We start from the raw sequence: 12,619 nt of genomic DNA on the forward strand, positions 1-12,619 counted from the left end.
AGCCTTCTGATGGACCCACCCCCTGGGTATCTCCTGTGGTCTTGGTGCCTAAGCCCAAATAACCTGGTGGAGTACGCTTGTGCGTGGACATGAGGGAAGCTAATAAAGCAATAACCCGAGAAAGACACCTCATGCCTACCCTTGATGAAGTGGTGCACGACCTCAACGGTGCAAAAGTGTTTAGCAAGCTGGATCTCAATCAAGGATATCATCAGCTGGTCCTTCACCCAGACTCCAGGCATATCACCACCTTCTCAACTCATCTTGGTCTGTTCAGATACAAGCGCCTAAGTTTTGGTGTAAATGCTGCCGCTGAGAAATTTCAAGATGTAATTGCTACTGCTATTAGTGACATCCCCAATGTCAAGAACATTAGCGATGATGTCATCATCTATGGAGTTAACACAGAGGAACATGACAAGACCCTGCATGCTGTCCTTACCCGTTTCAAGGAGTTGAACTTGACTCTGAAGAAAGAAAAGTGTCAGTTTTACATGCCGCGTATTGAGTTCTTTGGCATGGTCTTTAGTGCAGATGGTATGTCGCCCGACCCTGCAAAGGTGGAAGCAATCAAGCAAGCAGAAGCACCTACCTCCGTGAGCGATGTGCGAAGCCTGTTAGGCATGACCAAGTATGTATCTCGCTTCATACGTGATTATGCTGATATTGTGGCCCCTTTGCGCGACCTTACTCACAAGGGCGTTGAATTCAAATGGGAAGATGTTCACCAAGCAGCATTAGATCGGCTCAAACGCAGTCTCACCTCGGATGAAGTGATGGGGTACTTTGACCCTGCTCGTGGATGCCAGTCCTGTTGGACTAGGTGCTGTGTTAACTCAAGGTGGTAAAGTGATCTCCTACGCCAGCAAGGCCCTCTCTAGTGTGGAAAGGCGTTACTCTCAAATTGAGCGCGAGGCATTGGCAATCGCATGGGGTTGTCATCATTTCCGTATGTACCTCCTGGGAAGTCCCTGCAAAGTTGTGACGGATCACAAGCCTTTGCTTTCCATTTTCAATAGCCCTACTTCCCAAGCCTCAGCCAGGATTGAGAACTGGCGTCTGAAATTGCAGTCGTTTGACTTCGAAGTGTTGTATTCAAGAGGTGACCTGAATCCAGCTGATTACATCTCAAGGCATCTCCAGGGTGACGCAAAGTGTGATCTCATCGCAGAGTCTGCGGAGCAGTATGTCAACTTCGTGATGTCTCAAGCAACACCTAAGGCTTTGAGCAGAGAGGAGATAATCGAAGCAACCCGAAAATATGCCACTCTTCAAGAAGTAATGCGCCTCATCTCAACTGGCCAGTGGGATAATCTGAAGCCGGTGGAGGATGTTGACACGAGCACTCTCAAAATATTTGCCAATGTCCGTAGTGAGCTGACGTCAGTGGACGGTAACCTTGTGCTTCGTGGAAGTCGCATTGTGATACCTGATGCACTCCAGAAACCTGTGGTGGAATTGGCACATGAAGGCCATCAAGGGCAAGTGAAGACTCGTTCTTTATTGCGTTCAAAGGTCTGGTTTCCAAGAATGGACAGCCTGGTTAACTCATTAGTGAGACAGTGTATTACATGTCAAATTACCACGCCCAGGCCCTCCCGTGAGCCCTTGCAAATGACGCCTCTGCCCAACGGTCCCTGGGAACAAGTGAGCATTGACTTTTGTGAAGTGGCTGGACAATATGCCCTTGTTGTTATTGATGACTACTCAAGATTTCCCGAGATTGAAATTGTACACTCTACTTCTGCCAAAGCAGTGATTCCTAAGCTGGATTTGCTGCATATGGTGTGCCCAAGGTCGTAAAGTCAGATAATGGCTCGCCCTTTGCCATATATTGATTTTTAGTATAATTTCAGAGGTGATAATAAGAATTGAAGCATTCTGATTGGTCGAGAAGCTCGGCTTATGAGGCTATATTCACCCCGCGCGAGGTGATTATAGCTTTGAAGGCTTGGTTACTTAGCCACGCCACCTTTGACATCCAGGAGATCCAGGCAAGTATACATGGCCGCTTTTGCGGAATGAAAATTCCTTTGATTTGAAAGAAACCTGTCCAAGTCCTGGATATTTTAATCACTGGGAATTTTTCAAATTATCTACCAAGGCTTTTGAAACGAAAATATTTTCAAGAAATGGTTCTTAAGGCATTAGAAATGATCGTAAACACGGCGGTTTTGGCGATCGATGAAAAACTCAGTCAGATCGATTGAGCAAACATTATTTAGTTCTCTTCTCACCGGAGCTACTCATTTTCGAGAGGATTCCCACATTCGCTTAGAAGTCATCAAAAATCATACAAAGGTAACGGACATCTATTTTTTTTCATAGTGTTTGTTTTGTTCCGTTTTATTGCTTTAACTTTATAAATTCTGATTGTAATCGATGAATTAAACTGGTTTACACCGTATGCAAGCGAACACTTGTGTTTGCTGTTTTCTTGTTTGCTATCGTTATTTTTTTAAGTTCTTTATGATCACCTCTAAAAATTATACTAAAACAATTATTCGCCTTAGGCTCAGTGATTATTGTTGAATAATCCCCTCGACTTCGTCTCGGGGATTATTCAACAATAATCACTTCGCCTTCGGCGAATAATTGTTAAATAGTATATACTCCCCCACGTTTAAAAAGGGTGAAATATTGCGTCTTCGTATGTATTTGAAAATAAAAAAATATCAGCTTGCAAGCAAAAGTTTTAGGGATTTAATTCAATAACCGCGCGACTGGAGGAAACACTTGTTGAAACTTCACTATATAAAACGCAACCCAGCAAATATACAATTGATTTTTCGCATATTTCTTTCTTCGTTTTAACGGACTTGGTTTTATACTGAGAGATTGCTTTTTGTCCTTTAAATAACGTCCCAGGGACGTCTTTTTCGGTGAGAGTATTTCTTTACCTCCATCACGATTTCCTTGGGCAAGCGGGCTTGATGACATGTTTGATGACGATTCAAAATTTCCTGCGAACTTTACTACAACTACCAGAAGTCTTTGCGCGTTTACGTCATAATGCAAAATTAATTAATGGTCTAGTGAAAACCACTCTACTCTTGTGCTAAACGCCACATATCCAATTTAAAATTCATAAAGGGTACATAACGATAGATGTATAAGACTGTAATATATTAATAAGACATAGCTGGGCAGATGCCTCTTAAACATGTAGTTGCCTCAATGCTTGTTTTCCTGTTTATAGATTTGCCCTGGCTATGTTGGGTAGGTGGGTAGATAGGGTGACTTATATAGAGGGGTATAAAAAAGATGGAACGCTGACAAAAGCTAAAATTACGTCATGACCTTCCAACAAGTTGTAATAATAATTTGGCTTCCATCAAGTTGTAATGTTGTTTGGATTAGCTAGACCAACCTTAAACAAATCACTTTTCCCAAACGTCTTTAGGAGCCATTTGAGCAAATGCCTGAAGTTTTCAAGGAAAAACTGGGATCTAGCGACCTGGTACGCCTTAATAGCGTGTTGCGTAAAATCGACATGGACTTGTTTTTACCACAACTCCTGGAAATGATTCTTCTGAATGTCAAAAAAGACGGTGAAATCATTTCAACGATGAGGTAAGGCTGGCTTTAAGCTCATAATATCTTTAAATGATAGTGTTATACACTATGCATAAAAATACAGTAACTACTATATATAAAATAAGGGAGCTTTCATTTATTAGAAAGTGGCTTCCAAATATTACCTAACCCCCTCTCAATGGTAGAAAAAAATTGCACATCCTCCCAGTAATTTACCCTGTTTTTTTTTTAAATATCATTTTTGCCCTAAATTGCTGTAACCCCCCTACTTAACTTCCAAAAATAACGTAACCCCCACAATCTTGCACTAATCATTGAAAACTCCCTAAATTATTTTGTTCGGAAGAGTATTCAGTTAACACAAGGTAGCCTCTTTGAATATTCTACGTGATCTCTCAGCGACTGTTTAATTTCTACTTTAATATGTTGAATCAACAACATTTTTTTAACAAAATTGTGATGTCTAATACAAATTTCTTGCAGTTTTGGCGAGTACTTGGAGCTGTGCTTGGCAGAAAAAGGCTTAGAACAAATTCCTGGAACCGAGAACATTCCCGGTAACATCAAGATGACGCATGTAAAAGCGGTTTGGAACTCCGCTGTCCAACTAAGTGACGACTTTCACAAAGAACGTCTTTAAGCTTCTGCTTGAAGAGCAGTACTTAAAGCTCGAGAAACTGGTGCAGCCTGTTTGACGGAACTGGCACAACCCGTTCAAGGAAATCAGGACAAACAAATGTCCTTAATTGATTCAGCCAATCAGCCATTTTGTTATGTTATAATACAGATAATAGAAGCATTTCTAGCAATTGTTTAGTTAATAGTTAATATTATAGGTCGCTGTGTTGATGTTAATCGGTGACATCATAGTTTGATGTATACCATTCTTAAAAATAGGTTAAAATTGTGCATTTTACATTCTAGTCTTTTGTAGGGTGCTCAGTATAGAATTAAACAGCGAGGTGCAAATGAATTAGCTGCCTACATGTAGTTTGGCAAGCTTATGTAATCCAATGGCTTTTTTCTTTGGTTGTCAGTGCGTCTTCACTGAATTTATTTGATAAAGTTAACGCTGTTGGTCTTTTCGGTTTTTGGTGACTCCAAAGACCATTTCATTTTTTTTTTGTAACCGTGAGTAGTTATCAATGTATGTTTAGAACGTTTTCCAATAAAGAATAGAAAAGCATAAATTAACTATCAGTGCGCCTTTATTGAATTAACTCTTGCCCTGCCCATACTCGTGACGAGTTTCATTTAAAACTTTTCGGAAAGGGACACTAGAGTTTTATATGGCGCTTTTGAAGTTGTCTGTTATGCATCTTGAACAACTGGCATAACCCGCATCCCACATGGCATGTATTAAATAATGAATAATTTACGCTTTTCCTTGTAAAAACTAGGTGTATTTCTTTAAACAAAGAAAAATGTAAAAGGTCTCACCCAATCGTAGAAGTGCTCGATGCAAATACATGCAAAGCGGAATACTATATTTAAAGATAAAAACTGCACGGACAGTAACTCAGAGTTTCACGCACGAAGCGATCATCAGACTGTGCCGTTATATGCGGGTAAAATACAATTTAAAATAAGTTCATGGAGGACGGTTGGAACGATCCTGTGAAGGTTGGCAGGGGTTGGGGTGCTGTAACCCCCAAACAAAAATTTGGAAGGGCTCAGCCCCCCATATTTTAATGTCAAAAGTATTGCCAGCACAGCACAAATCTTTTCATCAGGAGCACGCTTGGCGGTTTATGGCTTTCAACGAAACTCCTTTTTTTCCAAAACGCTTCTACGAGAAAGCCGTAATCTGTGAAGACTTATTTGACATTGCCTGTGCCATCGGTGACTTCCGGTGCGTACATTTTATGCCCTCCGACGACTAACGATTTCCCCAAAAAGCACTAAGAAGCAGGATACTCTGAATTGCCTAATTTTGCATTGTTAAAAATCGATTACAGACACACAAAACACTGTAAAAGACATTTTCGGAAATTGGAGTAGGAAAAAGCGCCCCCCGGGGGAGGTATGCGCTTGGCTTGGACTACGATGACCCTCCTCGCTCCACGTTTCAAAACGCTTCGCCGCCTCTCATTATTGTAGAAAAGCGGTGCATCGACAGGAAGAAACAGTGAGCATGTAACAGCAGGCAAGAGACAGATACAAGGTAAACTATCCTGGAGTTATTTATGGCCTTTAGTTAACTCTTCCCAAATCGAGTTTTATTCGATCTGACTGATTTCGGGTGTACATACATTCACATATTATGTGAATGTTTATATCTATAGAGAAATTGTATTTTATGTGAATGTTATAATCTGTGATTATTACATTTCACTGATATCAGTACAGAACGGAACAGGACTACCTCGCCGCTGAACATCGGCGAGTTTTTAATACCCTCATTATATAGACAGGATTACCTCGCCGGATCATCGGCGAGTTTTAAAATTCAGTAAATGTCCTTATTATACATCGGCGAGTTTTAAATTTTCTTATTATATAGACAGGACTACCTCGCCGATGATCATCGGCGAGTTTTAAATTTCCTTAATATACAGACAGGACTACCTCGCCGCTGATCATCGGCGAGTGGATAGCTCTATATTAAGGTAATTATTCTACGTATTGAAAAGTTGGCGTATTTGTTGTCGTTCTGTATAGTGAAACAGTCACATAATATGTGATTCTCTGATATCCGACTGATGGGTACTGATTTCGGAAGTTCGTGGCTTGTCTGACGTGTCGATTTTCTCTAACGTGTTGATTTTCACTCGCGATTTTGTGAAGTCGGGTCTTTGAGTGTGATGCTCGACGAGATTGCAGCCATCATTTTGTTTTTGAACGGGACTTTGAGCGCGATACTCAACGAGTTTGCTCAGCAGAAAAAGGTCTCTGAAGAATCCCTTGATCAGGACGAAACGCTTTGTCAGACTTAGGCCACGGACTTTGTCATTGAACAATTATGTTTCTGTTATTGAGTTCTCTCGTACTAAGAACGTTTTAAAGTGGCTTTTTGGCCTCATAATTAGCAGTAAAGTCCATTTAAGTTCCATTCACTGAGATATCGTTTAATTTCAATAATACAGTAAAGACATGTCTGAAAATTTGGTTATTTAAGTCTGACATACTGTACATGCTTGTGCATTAATTAGCTGAATGTTCTGTGTGTTGTTGCTTTGACTGTTGGCTAAGTTCACGGATTTGGAGATTTTTCTAAATTAAAAGCCAATATGTTACCACTAAAATCTTTTCTTTACTACTCTGTTTACTACTTTAGTTGTTCGATCGCAACAGAAGACCTGGATGCTAAATTAATTTTCATTTGGTGTTACGGCGAATAAAAAAAACACTGGGTAGGAAAAACTTATACTGTTGCTAGGAGATTTTGGTTTTTGGCCAATCAACGAGCACTCTCAATCCCCTAGTAAGGTATAAAAAGGCGACAAACTTGAGCCTTTCCCCACATGGACGAGGAAAGGTTTGGCAACCGGAAATGCATTTTGGTTTATTTTGGAGGTGTCCGCAACTCAACGGTGGAAATGTAAATTTCGAATAGTTTTGTGGTCGTTGTCGTTATTTTTGAAGGCTTTCGCTATGGAGTTGTCTTAAATTGCTTAAACAAGCAACGAGTGACTTTTTACCGGTGCAGCACGAACGGGAAAACACAGGCGTCGAACTCTATACGTGTGTTTGTGTGGTCACAACTTACAAATATGAATATTCAAATCTATTCACTAATTGTTGTTGTGAATACTTAAGCTTCGAAAAATCGGCTTTTACGACTGAGTTTTTGAAATAAAATAAATAAGAAAAATTTCCGCATAGGTTGAGTTAGTTTTATGCAGGTTTTTTGACGAATTTAAGCTTGTAAGAGCGCTTCTTTGTTTAATGTTTTCGACTCGTATATATAATACAATTATTTACATAAGGATCCACTACTGTTTCTGGAATGTAGCCGATAAAACTTTATTTCCTCCACTCACTACTTCTCTCAACATTAGAACGTCAGATTATGACAGTAAAATAAAGAAAGTAGTAAGAGCGGGAGAGCCCGTATTATTTCAATTTACTTCAAAGGTGACGTTAATAGTTCTTAACTCCAATTCATAGTCGCAAAATTCAACCATTTAATTAAGCAAGACTCCAACGACTTTGGGTAAACCCATGTTCACCTCATCCCACTTCCTGTGTGAATGAATGGTTTCCTTTGTATAACCCCCAGGTGGGCCACCTTTACATTCCTTATAAGGAAAATGGCCACCTTTGGATCTTACGAGCTTCACACGAACGGAAGGGACTATCTTCTTACCCATGGTATTATACACATAGTCCCAAATGCAAATTAGCTTAGTGGTCCACATGTAGGTATACCTACCCCCAAAGGCATGAAACGGTGCTTTTTTTTCGGGGAGTGGCCAGGGGCACTCCAAATGCAAATTAGTTTAGCATCCAGGTCTTCTCGGTTGAATAAAAGCCTGGTTACCTATGTATTGTGATCGAACAACGAAAGTAGTAAACAGAGTAGTAAAGAAATTACTTTAGTGGTAAGATATTGGCTTTTACCTTAGAAAAACTCCACTTATCCTATAGCTCATGGTGAGAGTTTTAAAGCGGTGGATATTTCCGCATTATGTTTAATCACGCCATTCCCGAAAGCCCACCAGATACTACACAGTACAGTTTGTCGTCATGGTATTCGCATTTGAACCTCGCATTTATTTTTAATACTAAACAGTGCTCCAAGCTCACATTTTCAGAAGTCGCCAAAAAATTGGCGACTTCCTTTTTGTAAAAATGGCCGCAGTAAGCGACGTTTTAAAGGTTATAAAACTAAATTATAGTATAAAAAAATTCACTTTATAGACAACAACTTCCTGTCATATGACAATGGTGTGACTTAATAACAATAGTAATCTGATGACAAATTTCCTGGGAATTTCAGTGACTTCCTGTTTTTCCGAGAATGTCACGTAATAAACGGACATGTATTTCCGAGAACTATTTTTCATATAGATTTCCGAGAATTATATTTTATTTCCTGAAATTTTTTTTATTATTTGAATTATTATTCCATATGAATATTGGGTGTGCGTTATTGCTATGAAAGCCAAAGTAGTCGCCCCCCTCCACGTTTTAAATCGCTTCGCCGCCTCTGATTACTGCAGCAAAGCTGTGCATCTCCAAGAGAAAACAGTGACCTTGCATTTGGAGTAGATAGCAGGCAAGAGACAGATACAAGGTAAATTATCCTGGAGTTAGTATGGCCTTTCGTTGACTTTTCCCAAATCGAGTTTGATTTGATCTGACTAATTTCGGTCATTTCGCCAAATTTGAACAACAATTAAAGTTGACAGTTTCTTGTGATAATTACAAAGTTCGTGGCTAGTCTGAAGTGTCGATTTTCAATCGCGATTTTGTGGAGTCGGGTCTTTGAGTGCGATGCTCGACGAGATTGCAGCCATCATTTTGTTTTTGAACGGGACTTTGAGCGCGATACTCAACGAGTTTGCTCAGCAGAAAAAGGTCTCTGAAGAATCCCTTGGTTGGGACGAAACGCTTCGTCAGACTTAAGCCACGAACTTTGTTATTGAACAATTATGTTTCTGTTATTAAGTTCTCTCGTACTAAGATCGTTTCAAACTGGCTTTTTCGGTCCACATTATTCAGCAGTAAAGTACATTTAAGTTCCATTCACTGAGATATCGTTTAATTTCAATAATACAGTAAAGACATGTCTGAAAATTTGGTTATTTAAGTCTGACATACTGTACACGCTTGTGCATTAATTAGCTGAATGTTCTGTGTGGCGTTGCTTTGACTGTTGGCTAAGTTCACGGATTTCACGTTTTTCTTTATCACCATTTTTATTATGAACTGAAAACTTGATTGGTCAGCTCATAATCAATGTTCGTCATTTTTCTACCGGGTGTAAGAAATTGAAAGTGAGAATTTTAAAGCGGTGGATATTTCCGCATTATGTTTAATCACGCCATTCCCGGAAGCCCACCATATACTACACAGTATAGTTTGTTGTCATGGTATTCACATTTGAACCTCACATTTGTTTGTAATACTTAACAGTGCTCCAAGCTCACGTTTTACAGAAGTCGCATTTTGGCGACTTCCTACTGTAAAATGGCCGCAAGAAACGACGTTTCGATGTCATCTTGACATCATTATCAAATTGAATGAAAATGTTGGCGGTTGTGTTTATACATGAGGCGAGGTATTTAAAATGAGGCAGTTTATTTTCCCGTCACATCTCTTTAGATGGGAAATTTGCTTCGAAGGTCAGTAATCCCGGCGTTATGCTTCCCTTTTAAGTGCCTCCCAACAGCAAATGACTTGTGTTTCTCGATGCGTTGGTGGTTATGGCGGCAGGTGTATCCCATGTGTATTCTGTATCACACAGATGACATTTAAAATTATAAACAACGCGTTTTTGTGACTACTGCGCATGCGCCAGTAGTCACTATTGCTCTCATGTCCGTCCCGAAAGTAAGTAACAATAGAGTATACTTCGGAGCCAATCAGCACAAAGAAATACAGATATGTGAGTCTCTTCGGTAACACTTCGTAACAATACGATGGTCTACGATGTGTAACGAGGGAAATTAGTATAATTCCGTGATTTCAGAGAAAGACAGTTTTAAGATGCTACGTTAATCAACGCTCGCTGTAAATTCAAATTATAGCTACTGTTTTGCTGTAAAGATTCGACCGGGAGTCTCGTTAAGAATAAGGAAGTGATCGTCGAGTTTTCTAGGAACATTCAATCATATAATTGTAGTCCAAATTGATAGAAAGTTATATATGGACGTGGCACAGTTGTTGTAGTATTTAACCGCATTTAGTCGTTTCACCGATATAATAGAACAGTAATAGAGAGTGTTTGTCACTGATAAAATGTAGAAAAACCAACAGTAGTTTTAAAGTAAAAACCAAACGCTTGTGAAATTCTATATTACTTTATTCAGGAATAGCTTGTACTTTGTCAGCTGTCCTTAGTTAATTTCTTTGTAAGATATTCGTTTATACTGAACCGTGTACTTTTGTACATCTGCTCTTTCATAATTTCTTTGTTGGAAATTCGCGTTGCGGATGTTCTACGTTCGTTCTATTCAAGGGGAGTTTCTTAACTGAACTTTTCACTGTCAAATTGCGTTTTTTTTAGCCAATGTAAGTTTCGCTACAATTGCACACGGCACGATAGGTAACATTTGATTTGTGGCCGTTTTTGCCTTTCAGGTTGAATACACTTTTGATCTTTGGGGTTTGCCAGAGAATAAGAAACATGAAGCGCCAATCCGTGAAAATGTTCAGTTTGTTTATGAACCGTTTACTGGGCTTCTCGTTGTCCGGGGTGTAGGGTAACTTGATAAATATTTTCTTTCTCTCGCCAAACATGTATTCTGGTATTAACCTTTCCTCCTTTTCCATTTTGTTTCGAAAACTGTTGACTGTGGCTTGAATGAAACGCTTAGGATATCCTGCTTTGAGGTAGATTTCTTTAATATCGGACTCAAGATCGGTTGATATCCGCTTGGCTCTGTGCAGGGCCCCCATGATGCTGTTTCTTTTCCAGTTTATTCACCAATTGCCATAATTTACCATCTAGGGAGCTTTAGTCTAAATGGAGAGGAGGGAATTATAAGAGAGCGGAGAGGCTTAATAGAGCTTTCATGGTAAAACTGCGGCACAAATTTTTAAAATCGCATTTTATATCAGATTACATTAAACACTAAATAACCAGTGAGTTTTTTGCATTTTTTAAAAATGCCCCACTTATTAGGGGCCGACCATTTAACTCTTGTATCAGTGTACAAAACCAGATTCCTCAAATAGCTGACATTGCCTTAACTGTCTATTGTGGATACCGTATGGGCTGACTGCATTTGTAACCAATAAGCTTTGAATCAATAAGGTTGAGTTAATGGCATTTGATACATGGTACATAACAAAGTAGGGGGGTCCGGGGGATGCCTCCCCGGAAAATTTAAATTTTCAGAACCTCAAGAATGTTATTTTGGGCATTCTGGCAAGATTTTTTACTATAACAGAAGCCCTTATTACAACACTTAAAAGTATAATTATTTTATAATTATTCCTTAGTACAGACCATATTTCTTTGGCGCCCCCCTCCCTTTGAAGCCCTATTTTTTTAATGACTCCCTCAAATCCCACCAATCCCCCTACGTCATAAAAAATAAACGGTCCCTAATAATATTCTCATACTATAAAGTGATGCTCCACAGGTAGATTTGAAAATGTTTACCAGTTTCTTATTTAAAGGCTAACCGCAAGCTACCTAAGAAACTGTACAGGCTAACTGCAGTGCTATCTAGGCAAGCCAATGTGCAATTTAGGCTAACTGTAATGGCTTGCATTTTTCCATGACAAGCGAGCTTGTGAACCTTGCATGCAAGCCAGGAATCCCCTTTCCCATTGGAAGGGCTAATGGGATTAGGCTAACCAGAGTATTTATTTAAACTAACCGGAGTGGCTCGCTGGCTCGCAGATTATCCGGACCCTAAGCTAACAATACATTAATGCACATTCTGAAGCATCACCAAATCCAGAGTTTAAAGGCAGCAAGGGAAGAATGGTTGCAGTTTAGCTGGAATTTTGTAAAGCTCCCCTGGAATGACGAAATATATAGCTTTACAAAAAAATTTTCTTGCTTGCGCAGTGCAAGAAATTATTTTCTATTTTATTTGTGCTGCATGCAATTTTTTTCTTCCGACGAGCGTTTGCAGGAATTTTTTTTTCGAAATCATCCACCCCCCCCTCCCCCCCCACCCCCCTCTCAAGAGTAAAATGGTCGGCCCCTTAGAAATATTTGTTTGTCAACGTAAGTTGTGTGTTAAGACCGCGGGGGGACACCTCAGACTCATCATTATGCATTTATTTAAAGCGTATGCGGGAAATGCAACGACTGACATCGACAACTTAACGAGCAAGTATTCTCTATTTTCCAATTGCCCATAATGCACTTTGTTTGCCCCCCAAATTTTGCATAAAGTATTGTTTTGGAAATATGCAGTCCTCCCAAGAGAATTTGAAAACAATAGTTTATGCAAAA

General features: G+C 39.6%; 2 protein-coding genes across 2 annotated transcripts in view; both read left to right on the forward strand.

The window, feature by feature from the left end:
• The window catches only part of LOC144665394 (E3 ubiquitin-protein ligase rnf213-alpha-like), a 160,039-nt gene extending 155,568 nt beyond the window's left edge, over nucleotides 1-4,471 (forward strand). Inside the window, exons 82-83 of the mRNA XM_078526651.1 lie at nucleotides 3,404-3,573; nucleotides 4,021-4,471. Coding sequence (XP_078382777.1) covers nucleotides 3,404-3,573; nucleotides 4,021-4,177 — 327 coding nt within the window. The 3' untranslated portion in view covers nucleotides 4,178-4,471. The remainder of the gene's footprint in view (nucleotides 1-3,403; nucleotides 3,574-4,020) is intronic.
• A 4,172-nt stretch (nucleotides 4,472-8,643) lies between these two features.
• The window catches only part of LOC144646634 (E3 ubiquitin-protein ligase rnf213-alpha-like), a 37,193-nt gene continuing 33,217 nt past the window's right edge, over nucleotides 8,644-12,619 (forward strand). The window contains exon 1 of the mRNA XM_078506294.1: nucleotides 8,644-8,776. The gene's annotated coding sequence lies outside the window, so the exon portion shown is untranslated. The remainder of the gene's footprint in view (nucleotides 8,777-12,619) is intronic.

Source organism: Oculina patagonica, chromosome 1, assembly GCF_052425735.1.
Source record: "Oculina patagonica isolate OP01 chromosome 1, crgOcupat, whole genome shotgun sequence".
In the NCBI taxonomy this organism is placed as follows: domain Eukaryota; kingdom Metazoa; phylum Cnidaria; class Anthozoa; order Scleractinia; family Oculinidae; genus Oculina; species Oculina patagonica.